This window comes from Gobio gobio, assembly GCF_949357685.1.
Source record: "Gobio gobio genome assembly, chromosome: 2".
Lineage (NCBI taxonomy): Eukaryota > Metazoa > Chordata > Actinopteri > Cypriniformes > Gobionidae > Gobio > Gobio gobio.
This window is the reverse complement of record NC_137098.1, coordinates 42,163,756-42,183,408: the sequence shown is the minus strand read 5'-3', so window position 1 is coordinate 42,183,408 and position 19,653 is coordinate 42,163,756. Positions and strand designations below refer to the sequence as shown.

General features: G+C 38.4%; 1 protein-coding gene across 1 annotated transcript in view; it reads right to left on the bottom strand.

Moving 5' to 3' along the window:
* Positions 1-6,217: 6,217 nt before the first annotated feature.
* nkd1 (NKD inhibitor of WNT signaling pathway 1) overlaps positions 6,218-19,653 on the bottom strand; it is a 28,537-nt gene continuing 15,101 nt past the window's right edge. The window contains exons 4-11 of the mRNA XM_079842960.1: positions 17,995-18,052; positions 14,429-14,532; positions 12,684-12,779; positions 12,042-12,189; positions 10,911-10,992; positions 10,590-10,717; positions 7,364-9,847; positions 6,218-7,212 (exon numbers count right to left, since the gene is read on the bottom strand). Coding sequence (XP_079699086.1) covers positions 9,339-9,847; positions 10,590-10,717; positions 10,911-10,992; positions 12,042-12,189; positions 12,684-12,779; positions 14,429-14,532; positions 17,995-18,052 — 1,125 coding nt within the window. The 3' untranslated portion in view covers positions 6,218-7,212; positions 7,364-9,338. The remainder of the gene's footprint in view (positions 7,213-7,363; positions 9,848-10,589; positions 10,718-10,910; positions 10,993-12,041; positions 12,190-12,683; positions 12,780-14,428; positions 14,533-17,994; positions 18,053-19,653) is intronic.

Here is a 19,653-nt window from a genome sequence, read left to right as displayed (position 1 = left end):
GCCGCCTGAGGGATCGGAGATCACGGTTGTTCAGCTTAGGCTTGCGCCCTTGTCCTTTACGCACTGAAATTCCTCCAGATTCCTTGAATCTTTTAATTATGTTATGCACTGTTGAATGTGAAATATCCAAATCTCTTCCTATCTTTCTTTGAGGAACATTGTTTTTAAACATTTCAATAATTTTCTCACGTATTTGTTGGCAAACTGGCGATCCTCGGCCCATCTTTGCTCCTAAAGGATTAGACCTTTCTTGGATGCTGCTTTTGTACCAAATCATAATTACAGTCACCTGTTGACATCACCTGTTTCAAATCACATCATTATTTAACCATTTTACCTCATTACTAGCCCTAAATTGCTCCTGTCCCAACTTTTTTTGAAATGTGTTGCAGGTCTGAATGACAGGAAAGGATGCATATTTACAAATGACATGAAGTTGACCAGACAAAACATGAAATATTTTGTGTTCATATTGTCTGCAATGAAATACAAGTCAAAGTAAATTTTGAAATCACTTCTTTTTTTATTTATTTGCGTTTTCCATACTGTCCCAACCTTTTCTGATTTGGGGTTCTAAAAAATGTTCAATAAAACATCCAAAAACCACTAGGCCAGTGTTATATATTTTGTTCAGTTGGGTACTTACAATATCCCATATGTTTCCAATATTTTAACCAAGGAACCAGGACGTGTGAGGAAGTCGCCTGTCAATTGCCTCATATCTGTGTTAAACTCGGTTTCTGTTTTATTTTGCAGAATCGCTTTACTCTTACTGCAGTGTGTAACAAATGTCATAGCAGCCGCCGAGCGAACGCCGAGTAACAACGTCATGACATCATTTTCAACACACTTAGATGTATCTGATTATGATATGATAAACTGAGCTGCATTACCTCATACTCATGACCGGAAAAGCGGAAGTGGCAGTGGCGACTGTGGCATAATAAAAGTCCCGCCGGCGACTATGCCATAATAACAGTCCCGCTGCTCACGAGGCGTGTTTTCCGCTCTTCTTATCAACAATTGCTCCAGCGGCCTTGCTCAGCTCCCACAACACTCGGTGCTTCAGACTACAGAAACGTTAATAATCGCATCCATGAACATGATTTCTGCCCGAGTCCTATCCCGATTCTTTCCCACAAGCTGTGAGGTGAAGACCACATTTACCAAGATTCTGCGCTCAAACGTGGCGTCATCAAACTACGCCTTTGTTTTGAACAGGCGACCTCTAGTGGACGGAAAAGTTACATAGTGCAGCTTTAACATCTCCTAACTTTTATGTCGATGCTCCCCCAACAGACATTCTACTGACTATGTCAACTTATTCTATTAACCCGTACTCAAAACTAACAGTCTTATAGTCTTATTACTTAATCATATTACTTATAGTTAGTAGAATGTCTAAAGTGGACCATCAAATTAAAGTGTAACCTTTTATTGAATTGTTCAGTTGTCTGGGATGTCAAACACTCACATAATGTTGCACATAATGTCATGAAAGAATATACACATAGGGGACCACCAGTTCAGGAGGATCCATGTGGTTGATGGATCATTAAAAAAAGACTGAAGAGGTGTAAGTCAATGCTTTCTTTCTGAGACCTCAAAGAGTTCAGCCTAATCTTAACACAGAGACTCCAGAAGAGCAGGTGACAGCCTGAACACTGAAGTCACAAGTGAAGCATGTGGCTCTAGATGGATCACAGGAGGAAACACTCATTCAAGACTATAGGACTCAAGGTGACTCAAAAAAAGTTCCCCCAGGATTTGAGAAAGTAAGTAGCTTGAGAGGAACAGAAGAAACAAAAGAGCAGGTGAAACATTATCAGAGACAGAGGGTTCATTTGAATCTAATAAACTGAGCTGAGAGTTAAGATGTGTATATTAGTCCAGATTTATTGGAGCAATTACTCATGTCTACTATCTGTAGCTCATTGGTTCAAGCCAAATGAAGAATTAATAGCTTTAATGTCCATAAAGGCTTGGTTATGCTGTGACAGTAGGATTTACTGCTAATTGGAGAGACGTGAGCCGTGGCCTCATAGTAACTAATCTCTTGATGATGCACTTTCAAACACGTCACATTTTGTTTCTCTTTATCAGTGTTAATTTACCATCTAAAATGCTATAATTACAGAGGGCTTGGTTAAAAAACAATAGCCCTCTGGCATTTTCTCTTTCTTTTCTCTCTCTCCTTCTGAATCATTTATTACAGTTCATTGGCACTTGGGTTCCTGACTTTCAAAAATGTCTCCATCACTCATAAAAATAAAGGTTCTGAGAGGGTTTTTCTTTTTCTTTTGCATCGATGCCACATAAGAACCATTTTTGGTTAGCCAGAGAACCTTCCAGTGATCAGTTCTTAAAAGAATCTTTTTGTGAAGAACTTTTTAAAAATCTAAAGAAACCTTTTTCCACTGTAAAGAACCTTCAATGGAAAGTTTTCATGTTTAAGTTGTTCGATGTTTAAAGTTCTTCATGGAACCATTGATACAAATAAAGAACCTTTATTCTTAAGAGTGATGTTTCCACACACCCTCATATTTTAATCACACAACGACACCCTGGGCCGATGTGTAGATAGTTATAACTTATGATGGAGCAATTAGTCCAAAAACATTATAGTTGAAGATTATTATCTGAATGAATTTCTCTGATGCATTTTAGGAATCAGCATGGAACATGTATGAATGTTGTTGTTTTTTTGTATACAGCAAATTGGATCCTTAAGGTATTTCCACAGCAGGTGTTTCCCGATTTAGCCAGAACCTGTTTTAGTGTTATTTATATACTGTTATATAGTATATTATTTACATATTCAGATTTCATTTTAGTAATTTTGTTACATGCGTTTGTCATTTTTTTCATATATCTATTTAGCTTTAATTTGTTTTATTTCATTTTTAGTTTGAGTAATTTTAGTACTTTAAGTTATTTAAACTTTTCTCAAGGCAACATTTCTATTTTTTGTTTAATTAAGTTTTTCACAACAATGATCACAGCGAGGCACGAAGAACAGCCATTATTTAAAAGGGATCCCATAAACAATGGTTATAACAATAACATAATAAAATCAATAACAATGGGGCGCTTTTAATCTCAATGACAGTTAGCTCATCATATCCTTAAAGGGTTAGTTTACCCAAAAATGAAAATTAGCCCATGATTTACTCACCGTCAAGTCATCCTAGGTGTATATGACATTCTTCTTTCAGATGAAAAAAATCTGAGTTATATTTAAAAAGTCCAGGCTAATCCAACCATTATAAAGGCAGAGAATTGTTGCATCGTTTTTGAAGTCCATAAAAGTGCATCTATCCATCATATAACTGCTCCAGACGGCTCCGGGGGGTTAATAAAAGGCCTTCTGAAGCAAATCGATGCGTTTGTGTAAGAAAATAACCACATTTAAAACTTTATAAAGTAAATTATCTAGCGTCCGGCGAATCACCTTCCGTATTCAATTTACGGAAAAACTGCCTCTCGCAGTTCAAAATGCTTACGCTATGTCTGACGAGTGTAACTGGTGTGCAATGTCGTCAGACATAGCGTAAGCATCTTGAAATGCGAGAGGCACTACACTTTTTTCCTGAGGTTGAATACGGAAGGCGATCAGCCGGAAGCTAGCCATGACTTTTTAAATATAACTCAGATTTTTTTCGTCTGAAAGAAGAATGTCATATACACCTAGGATGACTTGAGGGTGAATAAATAATGGGCTAATTTTCATTTTTGAGTGAACTAACCCTTTAACAGAAGTCAATATGGAGCAAATGTCAACAGGGCACCAAGACCTTGAGTACAAACATACCTCAAAGACAGACAGAGGGAATTTGAACTTTAGCACTCTTTCAGCTTCTCGCCTAATTCAATGAACTGGGCAGTTAATAAAGTGCTTTATATTCGCCCTTCTTCTCAAACATAAAAGCTTACCACACCAATTAGCTTTAATTCACTTTTTTTCTCCTCTCTCTTTTCTTTTCATGCTTTCGAGCCTGCAGAAAGCGCTATATTCCAATCATTTGCATTATCCAGAGAATCTGCTTTGAAGTTGTGAGATACTGTAAGAAAAAGGGCTTCACTTATCCTGCAGAAAAAACGTTCAAAGCCTCTAAATACTCTGGAACAGATGTACATTATCAGTGGATTTGCGTTTTCGCCTCTTTGCTCCTGTATGGGTAATAGTGTAGCACGTAGTCGCGTGTCCCTGACATCCTCTGTGTTTAGCATCTCCTCTCAACAGAAGCTAGCACCCCACTGGGCCAATCCGCACTTCAAAGCACTGTGTCTATCTACAGGAGACAAAGCACACTCCACACATATGGAAGCAGCCTCCTCACTCACGCTCGAGTCAATAGCATCATCCGCTTGCTCGCTCGCTCGCTGTCTGTTTGTTTTTGTGACACAGAGATACGGCTCTTTCCCACCTACAGCCCTCACCACACAAATCCAGCACCCAATATGAGCCTGGTGTCACTTTCATGTACTTGTGAACATATTTGTTGAGCCAAGGAGAAAAAAAGTCCTTGGAGAGAGGAAATTAGGTTCTAGTAGCGTTCTACTAGGCCTAGCTCAAATGTTAGCGCATGGCACTTGCAATGCTAAAGGGTCATGGGTTTGCTGATAAAAAAAATTAAACCTTGAATGCACTGTTGCTTAAAAGTCACATATGTCACAAAAGATTTTTGTCGTTCTTTTGTTTTTGCTTTCTATTCAACAAATAATCCTCAAAAAAGTATAAATGGCTTTGTGGAGATGGAGATGTGTTACTAGTTGTAACTTAAAGGAACACGCCAACTTTTGGGGACTTTAGCTTATTTACCGTATCCCCCAGAGTTAGATAAGTCCATACCATTCTCATCTCTGTGCGTGCCATAACTCTGTCTGACGCACCCACCGCTAGCCTTGCTTAGCACAAAGACTGGAGGTAAACGGCTCCAGCTAGCCTACTGCTCAATAAGTGACAAAATAACGCCAAAATTTTCCTATTTACATGTTGTGATGTGTATAGTTACATCGTATACTAAGACCGACGGAAAATGAAAATTAGTGATTTTCTAGACCGATATGGCTAGGAACTATACTCTCATTCCTGCGTAATAATCATGGAACTTTGAGCCGTACCATGGATGCAGCGGCTCAATGATATTACGCAGCGCCTGAAAATAGTCCCCAGCACGCTCTCTGTTGGTTAGGTTGACAGAAGTTAGCCTATTTTCAGGCGCTGCGTAATATCATTGCACCTGTTGCACCCATGGTACGGCAGCAAAGTTCCATGATTATAGAAAATCAACTTTTCATTTTCCGTTGGTCTTAGTATACGATGTAACTATACACATCACAACATGTAAATAGGAAAATGTTGGCGTTATTTTGTCACTTATTGAGCAGTAGGTTAGCTGGAGCCGTTTACCTCCAGTCTTTGTGCTAAGCTAGGCTAGCGGTGGGTGCGTCAGACAGAGTTATGGCACACACGGAGATGAGAAAGGTATGTATGGACTTATCTAACTCTGGGGGATACGGTGATTAAGCTAAAGTCCCAAAAAGTCGGCGTGTTCCTTTGTTCCTTTTAAAACTTAGGACTTCAGTACTTTCTTTGGCCATGTGTAAGGCTGTGGGAAATATGTGAAGCAAGACATGCAAACAACATAGGTATCAGAGAGCATGCAAAAGTATTTGCACTTAAAAGTAGAAAGAGATCTCTGCATGCAGCATATGATGTAGGGGAGAGCGGGGCAACTTTTTTGACTTTCTTAGTTTGTGTAAATCCACTTGGGGTTCAGAGTATTTATTTTTTCCCACACTAATTTCCCACATGTCTAGTACAATTATGAGGTTTTGTTTTATTAATACAGTGTATACTTATTTCTTGATTTACCCTGAAAGAATGGAAGTGAAATGTGACAACATGCCCAATAGGTGGGGTACACTGTAACATGTGTGGGGTACATTTTAACATGACCAAATGACAGCTTAAAATGTTAACTGATATAATAAAAAAATATCCAAGACAAACTAAAATATGTTGTCAATGTTGATATGGCCACTAGTAAATATACTAAGTTTCGTCATCCTGGCATGTGTGGAAAGTTTTAAACCATGTGTGTTACTAACCCTGGGTTGTGCCCCGCTCCCCCCTAGTGTACATGCATGCAAAGAAATCATCAGAAACATTCTCAAAAACAACGGCCAAAGAAATCAGGGCCACCCAGTCAGTAAGCAACAGTTCAGCTTTTAATGAAAGATTTTCTATTGGCACAGGTCTGCTATTAAATAAATAAAGCAATTATTTCCATCCATCTATATAAACTAAACAAAAAGAGCATGAAAAATTATTAGGAAAGTCACAAATTATCTGTACTAGTGTTCAGGTGTGGCCTGAAATGCTACCACATTGTGTTATTTATATACAAGCATCTCTATGAAACACTTTCTTTGAGTCTGAGAGAGTGTGTGTCGTCCTACACACTCAATCACACCAAACTAAAGCACAACAGAAATTAAGAAATGTTATAGATACAAATGGAACTCTAGAAAATAGCAAATAGCATATCATCCAAATAAATAGCGCACAATCAGTCTAAAATACTGGTATAACCACAGTGGCCCACTTATGTCGTATTTACAACCATCAGGCCACAACTGATCAGACATCGATCAGTGTTAAAAGATGAACAAGAACACTGCAGGACATATCATGAAATACTATTATAAATTAACCTACTGTGCATTTAGATGTTTTGCACATGTGGCGAGTTTAAACTTTTCATTTTCTCATAAAGCCATGGGTTGTTTTTAGCAGCAATACATGTTTAAGTAATGGTCAGAATCGTTTCAAATGGCAACAGCTCATACTATCTCACTGTAAAGAGAGAATGAGAAAATGAGAGAGAGAAATAAGCTGCACAGCACACATTGTGCAAAAGTGAGACTGAGTAAAGGTTACTAGCTGTAATGAGACCACCATGAAGCTGCAGGTGTTTTTTCCAGTCTCGTGTAGTGTGATGCTCTCACATTTCCACCATCCTACTGAGCAGAAGAGTCAACTGATCTTACCCAAAACATATTAGGAAGTTGAACAGGTTCTAACCAAGCATAATGAACACATCTTATCACTGACAAAATTCTTAATTTTGTTTGACTGCTGTCCATGTTGAGGCCAAAAGCTGCAAGTGCCAAACCGGTACCACATTTAGCATTTAATGTGTGTTTCTGTGTATAAAAAAAAAAAAAGAGAGATTAAATCAATTATATCGCACACACTTGGATTATTAAAACACCTGCTGTGAGTTTCCACACACACACACACACACACACACACACACACACACACACACACACACACAAACACACACACACACACCTGCTTGAGTTTGAACGAAGGCTTCTCTGTTTCATAATCTTCCGTAGGGCCGGTTTCAGATGCACACACGATCATTAACTCTTGTCAGTGGGGTATTGGTGAGTTATGGGAGGACTGGAGACTTCTAGGCGGCGATACTGTCATCCTGCCCCTGAGGAATGAGACAGCTGCCACACACACTCACTCACACACACCCTCTAGGTGACTTGGGATACATCGAACCTAAAATAGATTCATAATGTACTATTTAAATGTTGTTTAAAACTGCTGCAGGGAACAGATGAACTCCAAATCAACCAGACTTGTTTTCTCACTACCCATCTCACTTCTGCCAAAAAGTAAGCGCTTCTGAGCTAAAGGCACTACCATACTGTCTACAAGATCCTAATTCAGTCTGAGGACATATTATTGGGATTCTGAAAGAAATTAAACACTCTACCAAAATAGCCCATTCCAGTGGTTTACTGTTCCCTTCAAAACAGATTATATCGTCTTGTCAAATGAATGACTCGAACGTGAACAAATTAACCTGAGAAATAAAAAATACTATTTTTCCTTGGCAGCACAAATTCTTTTACACTTTACAAGGTCAAAATTTGACAACTAAAATGATCTTATTACTGAACTGATAATAAGGAAAAGTTGAAACCACAACTAAACAAGCAGAAGATACAATATCATGTATAATATTGGGTCATACAATATAAACTCTATTCAATGTTTTCCAATCTTTTGATTTGACTAGCCATAAACATGACAGGAATATGTTTTTCAAATAAATTATTTTTAACAACCTTCAGAACATTATTCTACAATCATCAGAAGATTATTTTAAGATCTCATATTGTATGATACACATAATAACACAATAAACTCTGATACCTAGTGGTCTTACAATGCAATTAGCTTAAAGTTATGGGGACAGGAAAACACACAAAAAGAATAATTAAAAAAAATAATATAAATGTTTCAGTAAGTTTCAGTAATAAAGCTTACAATGGATTAAAATCCAATACATTTCAACATAACTGCAGATTGGTGGCATATTAGAACATACAGACAAATAAAAAATAAAATCTGAATAATAAAAAATTATATCAATAATACCGATAATCATAATAATACTAGAGGTAGCAGCTGATTATGATGCTCTGTTTTCTTCATGTAGATTGGTAGAGTGTAGTTCTCGAACTGTCCTTCAACAAGTCCTCTCTGACGGTTTGAGCGTCTTTACAGGCTCTGTCTATAGTGTGTCCTGTATTGCATTTTTCAAGGTGTTGATTCAGATTTCGGAGAGAAGCTCTTCATAGATAAAGTGTCTTGAATGCAATGGCACAAGAAGTGCTTTTCAAGTGGTCTTCAGTGGAACAAAAAAACAGGATAAGTGTAAAAAAAAAAAAAAAGACACCTTAGGCACACAAAGAGCAGATCCCCCCACCCCCCACACATACAATATAAATTACAAAACCAAGGAATTTTATTCCTTCAAAAGTGGTTGGACAACTAACAATTCTTCATTTAACAGGGCTGACCACCTTTTCAACCAAATAGCACAATCAGATAAGCATTAAGAAAGCGAGATATGGAGGGAGAGAGAGAAAATAAGGGTGGCAGACAGAGTGTGTGTGAGAGAGAGAGAGAGAGAGAGAGAGAGAGAGAGAGAGAGAGAGAGAGAAAAAGAAAGAAAAGGGAGATATAGAGCCCTTACGTAGTACGTAAACCTGTCCAAAGCTCCTGTTGCCGAAGACAGGACTACATCAGCGCACATTCAAACCAACCCACATGACCTCACACACACACACACACACACACACACACTTATATATACAAATGCGCACACACTGTCTGCCACTTTTGCAGGAACATGATGCCTTGTGTCCTTCTCAGCCTCAATGTGACCATGCAAGAAGATTTATGATCATTAATTTGTTACATGTTCCTTGTGTTTCTTCTGATTTATATGTGGTTTCACTCTTCAGGACTGATAAAAGTGATGATAGTGATGATGATGTTCATGATGATGATGATGCTCGTGCCGCTGGACCACCTGAGCTAGTCCTCCTTCATACAGCACCAGACTGGGCAAATCCCTAACGTGCTCTTTCTCCACTACCGGGCCGGACGTCACGGTTGGCCCCAGAGCCTGATAGTGCAGCCCTTCTTTAGGCCTCTGTTTGTGCCGTCGGTATGGGCCTGAGCTTTGGTGAGGAGGGGTCTGGTTGGGAACCGCTGGGGGAGGCGGCGCTCCCCTCCTCATCACCCGACCAGCAGAGGCCTGAGTGGGCGGTATGCGATGCGCTTTGGGTGAACGGAGTGCGTGTGTGTGCCGGCTGAGGACGGCAGGAGGATCTGTAGAGCTGGTCTGTGAGCGTCGATGGTGAGCAGGGTAAATGTGGCCATTCTCTGGTTCTTGAGATCGTGACCGTGTCTGATTGGATGAACGTGTTGTGGGGTTGGGTTTTGCGGGTTCTGTGGTAGGAGCAGCTAAAAAAACACAAAATAATTATATTAATTGTTATTATTATTATTATAAATATGTTAGGTATTCATCACCACACACACACAAAATAATAACAGGTGTTGACACTTGACATGACATATCTAGCACCTTGTAGTATCCTATGTTTTGGTAGATGCCATCACAAGTGCACTGACAAAAGATCATTAAAACACTTATTTAAAAATGTACTTTAAAGTGAACCTTTTAATTTGATTTCAAAAAGTATATATTTTTTAAAATTAAAACAGTCATGAAAGTGTCCTCTTTAATGACACTTAAAGGAACATGTCACTTTTTTGAAAATAGGCTCATTTTCTAACTCCTCTAGAGTGAAACAGTGGAGTTTTACCGTTTTCGAATCCATTCAGCCGATCTCCGGGTCTGGCGTTAGCACTTTTAGCATAGCTTAGCATAGATCATTGAATCTGATTAGACCGTTAGCATCTCGCTCAAAAAAAGACCAAAGAGTTTCGATATTTTCCCCTATTTAAAACTTGACTCTTCTGTAGTTACATCTTTTATTTTTATTTTCAAAAACAGTGGCATGTTCCTTTAAGCGGGCTTTTATTTCCTTAATGTTATATTATCTGTAAGAATATGTATTTTTTAAATATACTGAACCACAAATGCTGGATCACACAAGATAGATCCATACTCCAGGTGTAAGTAGGGCCTAAATGAGGAAGATCTATTGGTTCTATTTACTCTTTGTGATTAAACTCTTACCTGTTCCAAATCGGGATGTGTAGTTTTCAATGCCGGCCAGGTCAAGGTAATGGTTTCTTCTCTCCAAGTTCTCATCCACACAGTGCCGTTGGCAACCCTGCTGGTTGTGGTGTTCAGCATGGTAACGCCTAATACAACAACATCGTGTTGAAATGACTGCAAGTGCATTGCTCTGAGATTGTGTACAAAAAGCGGGCTTGAACCAATGGTCCATTTGCCAAGTTTCAACTGTGACATGTTCTTCTGAAGTGTATATATTGTAGTTTTATGTAACAATTACAAACACTAATGTGTAGTGTAATAAGTTCATTTTATAATTACCTAAGAAAAGCTCTTGACTTTTTCTCTGAAGTCTTGGAGTCCTCAATGCACTTTTCTCCCTTGTGCTTGGGATGAGGAGTGTCTAAATGAGAGAGAGAGAGAGAGTTAGGAGGGGGGGTCTTTATCAAAGTGAACGCCGTTGAGTTGCACAGCATCACACACGCGCACATATACTGCAGCAGCTTTAAAGACCAACCAAAATAAGAAAGAAACCTTTGTTCCCAGTTTTCCATTTACTTTGAAGATTCATAAAAGAAGAAAAAACAACAATGCTTCATTTATTCTATTTTGAACCTCAGGCCTCATATAAATCTAAAAAACCCACACTTGTGAATTTGCATGAAGACAGCTGCTGTTCAAAGACTCTTCTCTTTCAAATACATGATGGGTATAAATAGCCCAAATGACAGCACTAAACAAACAGAAACGCTTCTGTTTCTTCGGAGTACTTTCTCTTCTCAATCACATTGTTTTTTTTTTTACCAAGTAACGCAGTAAGAAAATGGCTAAATGTGGATATATTTATTTTTCAAACAGCAAAAGACTGTCTGTAGAAGGATAAGATAACGCTTTCCAAAAGGAATCCAAAAGCTCCGGGCTGCAGGTTTGTGTTGTTTCTCTCTCTCGTCGTCTGCCTTTGACTATGAACTCATCTTACAAGAGATACAATGACACGGAAGACAGGGAAAAGGAGGAGGGCAATAGTGTAGGTAGGAGACAGCATAACAAGATTGTTCACCCTAAAATTGTCATCACCCTCATGTCGTTTTTTTCATGGTTTTTCTTTTTAAATGGAATACAGAATTTGGTATTTAACAACATGTCTAGGCTGCACTGGTCCAAAGAAAATGAGACTGTCAAGCTCCAAAAAGAAAAAGAAAACATAAAAGTATCATGGCAAATTACACACTGCACATACAGTCCCTGTCCCTTACATAAACCTCTTGCACGGCTTCAGAAGACTCCTACTGGCAGCGTAACATTCTGCTAAACATCTTCTTTTGTGCTCATGTCATACAGGTTTGGAAAAACATTAGGGTGCGTAAATGTTGACAATTTCATTTTTGGGTCTCCCTGATATCGCTTAGAAAAAAATCTCTTAATCTGGAAAAACACAGGCTCCCGTTGTACCTGTGTTGGTCTGGGTGCAGTTCCTCCATCTCTGGCTGGAGTCTGGGGCGACGGAGAGTTTCACTCTGAGGGTCTTACTGCTGCTGGGGGAGTGATTCACTGATGCGTCCACCACCTCATATATAGTGTGCAGTAGACTGGTGATGTCCTGGACGTAGAGAGATAAAGAGGGAAAAACCCATTAAATTAAGAGGTCTTCACTGACATGAGACAGTCGATTAGTCTTTGTGCTGTGCAAGCCTGTACGTGATATATAAGATACATGCATTATTCATAATTTATACACAGGCATGTCCATAATAACGTGTTAATCAGAATCTCAATAGCCTCAGGGAGGGAAGACAAATGCTGACGGCAGTGGAGAGCATACAAGCATGAAACATACTATAAATATGAGGGTATTTGTAGATGTGAAAATGAAATGTAAATGCAGAGCAATTATGAGGCTGATGGAAACAGTGAGAAAGTGAGAGTAAAAGAAAGTGAAAAGTGAGAGATGCAGAGACAGTGACACGATGGAAGAAAAAAAGACAGTGAGCAACATCCATTTATTGTGTCCTGTTAGTGTTGTGTTTCTGGGCTTTCCCATGACAAAAGACATCAGTCACTGTCCTTACTGCACAGAGGTTTCCGATGTCTTACCTCTCTCGTCACCTTGCCATTGTTATCGAAGTCGTAGAGTGTGAAAGTCCACTCCTGCCTGTTATCTTCTTCAACTGATACAGCACACTCCAACTCCTGATTAAAAAACAAGAGTGTTAGTAACGCGCACATTCAAAATACCATTCATAACTTCAAGGTGGGTAACACTTAATTTTTGGTAACACTTTACAATAAAGTTTCATTAGTTAACATTAGTTAACTACATTAGTTAACATGAACTAATAATGAACTGCACTTCTACAGCATTTATTAATCTTTGTTAATTTCAACATTCACTAATACATTATTACATCAAAAGTTGTATTTGTTAACATTAGTTGATGCACTGTGAACTAACATGAACAAACAATGGCTGTATTTTCGTTAACTAACATTAACAAAGACTAATAAATACTGTGAGACAGTATTGCTCATTATTAGTTCTTGTAAGTTAATGAACTAATGTTAACGAATGAAACATTATTGTAAAGTGTTACCAGTTTTTGAAAGAAGTCTCTTATACTCATCAATGCATAATTTTTTTATCAGAAATACAATATAATTAGTAATATTTTGAAATATTATTTAATTAAAATAACTCTTTAATACGTGTGTAATTTATTCCTGTGATGGCCAAGCTGAATTTTCAACGTCATTAATCCAGTCTTCAGTGTCATGTGATCTTCAGAAATCATTCTAATATGCTGATTTGGTGTTCAAGAAACACATTTTAGGTTTTTTTATTGAATAGAAAGTTCAAAAGAACAGCATTTATTTGAAACAGAAATATTTTGTAACAAAATAAATGTCTAGACACTTTACTGCCACTTTTGATTAATTCTTCTTCAAAAAAAACTGTACTGACCACACATTTCTAAAAGGTACACTCAAAAAAATAAACTTTCACTGTTGTTGCAGAGTTGCACTCAAATCATCCTTGTTCACATTACTTAAAAAACTCATGTAACTTAATTACTTAGATTTACTGAGTTGTTTCTACTAAAAATGAGTATTGTCAGCTTTACTTAATAAATGTTTGTTCGGTCAACTTAACATTGCTGAGTGAAATGAACAAACTGGGCAGTGGATCTGTAGTTCCCAGCATGCTTTGCAAGGGACTGCATTAGGAGAGTAAATTGAGGGATTAAAGTGTTATTTAATCTTTTTCAGTAAAGGCAAAGATGTTGTTAGTTTATGTTAGCGTTATGTGCAGTTATGTTGGACATTTAGAGGAGTTTCTGTAATTTTGTGGTTACCATTATGCAGAAGAGTGGTGCCTGTGTTTAGGCTGTGGGCACTCATTCACTCATTTATTGGATGGACTTCCTGTTCTCAATTAAGTTATTTTTGAATTTTGTTTCTAAAAATATGTTTCTTGTTATATTTAATAGTTTTCCACTTACACTTCTAGAGCAAGTAGTTATTTTAATAAGGTAAATTAAATCAATAAATGTCTTCACCTAACATGATAAACTTTTATAAATTAAACATAACATTATTAAGTAAACTGCACATATACATAGTATGTAACAGTGACAAATTCAAATGGTTTGTATTTACTTAAAGACATTTTGGCAGCTTTACTTGACTTTCTTTTGTTCATATAACTTAATTGTTATTTGTAAAAATGACTCAATATAGTTGTGTGAAATCACTTGACGCTGCTTTTTTAAGTAAATTCAACAAATTGTTTTTTTGAGTGTAGTGTATGCCCTACCCAGCTTGTATGTGTGGTGTATACTGACCTCAAACTGTAATTGTTTGTGTGGGCCGACGGTGGCAGAGCCTTCAGTGTCCTGCATTCTCTCTTCCACACTGCAGCTGTCAGTCTTCTCAGGGGGCAGAGCCACTGTAGAGGGACACACATTCACATAATATTGAGGACATCTTCAAGTGCTTTCAAGTAAAATATTTCATATGTTTTTTTTTTATTTAGTCAATAATGCAGTCCTCTTGGACCTGTACTGATATCTTCTGTATGTTGCATTACATAAAAGCACAAATGTGTTCAGTTACAGATACCATTGTAGAAATGTGCCATTCACAGTCAGCTATATGATTAATATATTCCAAAAATTAAAGATTCCAATAATCGGGTTAAGATAAAGCCAGTAATATTTGGCCGGTCAAGTGAAATGGGTTTTCACAGATCACTGATATCTTCATCCCATGTGATTGTACATAATTTTAAACATTGTTCAAAAGTGCTATTCATTTCTTAATGTTTACTTTTTATTCAATCAGGAAAATACTGAAATGCACCCTTGAAAAAGTTCTTGTGCATGTATGAATTCAAATAGACAGAGAAGATAATGAGTTAAATGAGAATGTAATCACCCAGCTATTTTTGAATCCAACCATGTCATCTACTGACATCCAGTCACATACACTGAAGACACTCACACAGTCTTATAGTATGGGACATAAAATAAATCACACTTCATACAAAATTTGCTATCACATCCTCAATGTTAAACTCAGAAGAAGTACACTTTCCTCTACACACTTTGTTAGAGTCTGGAAAGGCATTGATGGACATGTGGCACACATGTAGCTCAAGTCCAAATCTCAAATCAGAGCACCATTTTTGTGCAAAGGCAGCATTTTCACGATGGATTGCCTGAAAGCAGATTAAAGAGTGCCTTCCAATCCCCCACTAAGTGAGTCAACAGCAACAATGGTGAGGAAAAACGCTCTAAGATGTTTAGTTAAGATGATCAAGAACCAAGAAAGCAGATCGAAATGTAAGCAGTTTAAATCAACATGCCAAGTTTAAGTAAAATCAAGCGTAGCATGAGTTCTGGCATGTCACGTCAGTCAAGCTTGCATCAGCTGACTCTCAAGATGATCTACGTCTACCTATAGGAATACGATGCCTATCACAGCATCCCTATGTATAAAGTTTATTCAGTAGGCCTATCAGCAGCTTTATCACGTTTCACAGGAGCTAGTTACCCTCCACCATCTCCAGCTCCTCTTGTCCAGTCAGGACTAGGCCTTCTGATATTCCTCTTCGAATCAGACACATTTTTCTTGAATCATGTTGTACATTAAATTATTGATCATTAATGATTGGTTTCTCATTTATGTTAGTCCTGTTCTGTTTACCCAAAGGGACGTTATCGCTGCTTCTTGCCCAGAACAGAACCATACTGCCAATCCAAACTGTATGCTCATTGTCAGAACTGAAATTTGGGTTCCTTGGCTGAAGGCATATTTTCAGTCAATAACCACTTGAATTTTGGTCTGTAGCTATTGTCAAATTTGGAATATAGTCATATGAGGTTAGGTTTATAGTGCATTTTTACTGCCTTCTTTTGTGTTCCACAAAGGGAAAAAACATCATACAGGTTTAACCAGAAGACGTCAGAATCTTCATGTTTGGTTAACTATCCCTTTAATAGCAGACTATTGGATATTAGCTATATGCCTGGATAAAGCTGTAAGTATAAATGCTTAAATAGGACTAACTTTTGCCATCACAACCTAAGGCCAGACTTCAGAAACCTCCTCGATATCCTATTTGTGTCTATGCCTGAAAACACAAGCAAATTTAAGGTGAGAAAGACAGTCTAACAGTGGCCCATTCTGAACTAGAGAATGCTTGTCAGGATTAATCCTGAACTCAATACCCAAATTTCAGAGGCAGTTTGTCTCTTTGTGTATTGTGGGTAATAATATGGAGATGTTTTAAACGAGAGCAGATCTAACACAGCTCAGTGAGGACACAGCTCAGCACCAGAATGGGTCCTGCAGGCTAAATCCTCCCCCCTGCCCCAAATCCCTGTGCTTTGAAGTTCCATTCTCAAACCTTTTGGCCCAGGATCAGTCCGTCTGTAAAACAGAATCTCTAATTAATTAAGCAAAGTCAAATCTGAAACAGTGTTTGTTGTACGAGCCAAAAGGATAGACAGACACAACAGTATCTCTCTCTGTCTTCTCTCTCTCTCACTTCTCCTCTGCTGATCCGCTCAGATCAAAGAGGACCTGTCTTGTCCCTCTGCAGCGAGAGGCAAGGGAGGATGAAAAAAGAAAAGAAAAGCACCAGAGGATGAGAGCAGTCGTACCCGGGGAGCTTTTACAGGTTTTTTGGAGGGAAACAGCGTCAGATCAGGGCTTTTGATCAGGGCCAGAAACTCAAAGGTAACGCTGAGCTCCAGGGCCAAAGCCTGCTTGCAAGCCAGCTCACAATATACAGGAGCTGTTTATCTAGAGGACTAACAATGGTCACAAAGAAACTATACACACACACCATACACACAAAGGAAGTGCTAACTCTAACAGCAATGGTCAAAGTCCTGCCCCACAGAGTGATGAGACAGCCAAAATCGCTGCAGAGCTCTAGTGACGGAGCTTAAAAACAGCGCTATACAACACAGAGGACAGCTTGGCGGCGGCCCAAACGTGGCTTTGAATCTAAAGGTTCACCTGGAGTTCAGAATAAACTATGAGGTGACTGGTTAATAGCTGAAGCTGAGTGTGTTTCCTCAGCATACATGTTTGGTACAGGATAAAGTGCAGTGAAACTTTAACAAGAAGTGTTCATTTTAAGTTGCTATAGGTCAAAATTCCCAGCGTTTGCCAAGACTCTAGATAAGAACCCTGATCCCAATCAGATGTTTTCATTACAACAAAATGAAGATGGAATACCTTCCGTTTCTAATTTGCAAATGATGATGTCCTGACCAAGGATTAATGACAAGTTTAGGAGTAAACTATAAAACTACATTGCTCCCATTAAAATCAAAGAAGCTGTCTACACTCAATTTTTTTTTGTTATCAAGGAAGACTTTCTTTTCCACAAATTTAAACACACTGATACACAAATTCAACTAATATCTCACTTATGTCTGTATTTGTGCCATAATAAGATGTGACAGACACATCTGCATTCTGCATCACTTTTTGTTTTTACATTTTACAGATCCAATAAAAAAGGTGCCAGATCCAATTTCAGAGGTAAGATCTGGTACAATTTAACTCTTGACTATGAGGCAACAATAACACCACAAATACCTTAGCCAATCACATCTCTTCGACTGACCATTGACCCACACAAATATGAGCGAACCACAAGCACACATAAGCAGTAAATGTTGCACAGGAATCTGACCTTGTTGTAGCCTTTTGATCATGAACTTCACTTTGAGGTCAAAGGATTCAATAAATATCACAAGAAAATAATCATTCTGTGCCAACACTGTGATTTCAATCAAACCTTTTGGTCAAATTAAAGGAGGAGAAATAATGAAACTGCTCTTTATATGCAAGAGAACATCAGTTGTTAAGAGGATATAGTGAGATAGGTTACCTTCTAAACGATAATGTTCATCGCTGATGCCCTCAGCATAACCTTCATCCAGTGGGTCCTGCAAAGACAGAAAAGAAGAGAACATTAAGCCTCTTCAAAAAAAAAAAAAGACTGTAAAATGATAATATGACACTTCTCGGATTCAAAAATGAATGCCAAACTAATGCAATGATAGTATTTGAAACAACACATGAACATATTCAATGTATTTTGGTGTTTTTGTGCAATTTGTATTATAAAGACAAGAAATTGATGACAGGATATGATGCAGGCTGGATTTGAACTTGCATCCCCCACACGAGCACCTAGAACATGCCTAGAACTGCTAGAACGACATGTCATGGGATTAAATCACCAAAAAATTGAGGAAGGAGTGCCCATTTGATAGCCCACAGATTGAAGCCCTAAACTCAGCCAAATTGGAGGAAGGTCTTGAGGGAGGCAGAGGGGAGAGCGATGCCACTGACCCACAGATGGTGCAAGGCGAGTACCTGTAAAGGTGAGCTGGTTGCAATAACCCTATTGTATTTTATTTTGCATATGCTGAGTCTAAACATCCCATAACAGACAATGTGAGCAGGTGTGGTTACCCTGGATACTGGAAGTGTCTCATCTAACATATTGAACGATCCTACCCATACAACACACACACTCAAGCAGCAGTCTACAACATTTCTGTCATCTTTTGAACCAGCAATCAGTCTAGAAGAAGACTATTGTCTCAACACACCTGCTACCTTTGTCTCATTTTAACACTCCAGCTGTCGGGATACTAACAATTCATTTCTCTTGCCCAAAGACTGACCCTAAAGCATCCACTGAAGCTCTGCAGCTGCATGTGTGTACATGCTGTTTCTGCCGATGAGGGGATGCTTTGTCTTCATCCACACTAGACAGGCACACTAAATGTCTTGCTGTAGTGCCTCCAGCCATACACTGGCCGCTAGAGACACCAAGCCGCACACACACAAACACACACGTTCACCATAATGCCCGAGAGGTTTGCCAACAGCATGCAAGGGGAATGCGCTAATTATGAGTTGTCTGGATGATGGATGGGATGTATTATAAATATGACTTCTCAGTTGGTCGAAATGAGAACCAGTCAGCGGAATTTCTCCAACTATTTCTCTTTAATGTTTTTCTTTCTCTCTATCATTCAAGGTCAAGTTGGGCTAAAGCACTACTTGGCCCGTTCAAATGAGTGTGCTGTGTTTGAGAGAGTGGATACGTGTTGTTGCGCGGGACATTGAGGGCTGTGAGAAACTCACTAATCCCTGAACTTCACCTCTAAGTGGCGTTTAGCACAATCACTGTGGCGTCTGTCCGCCCCTCTCAGTCACTCTTAAAAAAGCTCTATAGAGTCCCAGTCTCCACCATATATTAAAACCTCTTTTCTTGCTTCTCTGCTTCTGTTTTCTCATCTCCCCCAACACCACAGTCTACTATAGGTGAAATCGTCTTGTACATCAAACAAACATAAACAAATGTTCAAATGTTTGTATAAATGAACAATATTTAAATATTGGATTTCACAAACCCAATGTTTCACAATGCATTACAAAAATTTTTTAGAAACACATACAGAAACTTAACAATGAGCAAATGAATGAGTTTTAGAGATGCACAAATATGAATTTTACATAGAAATTGGTAAGA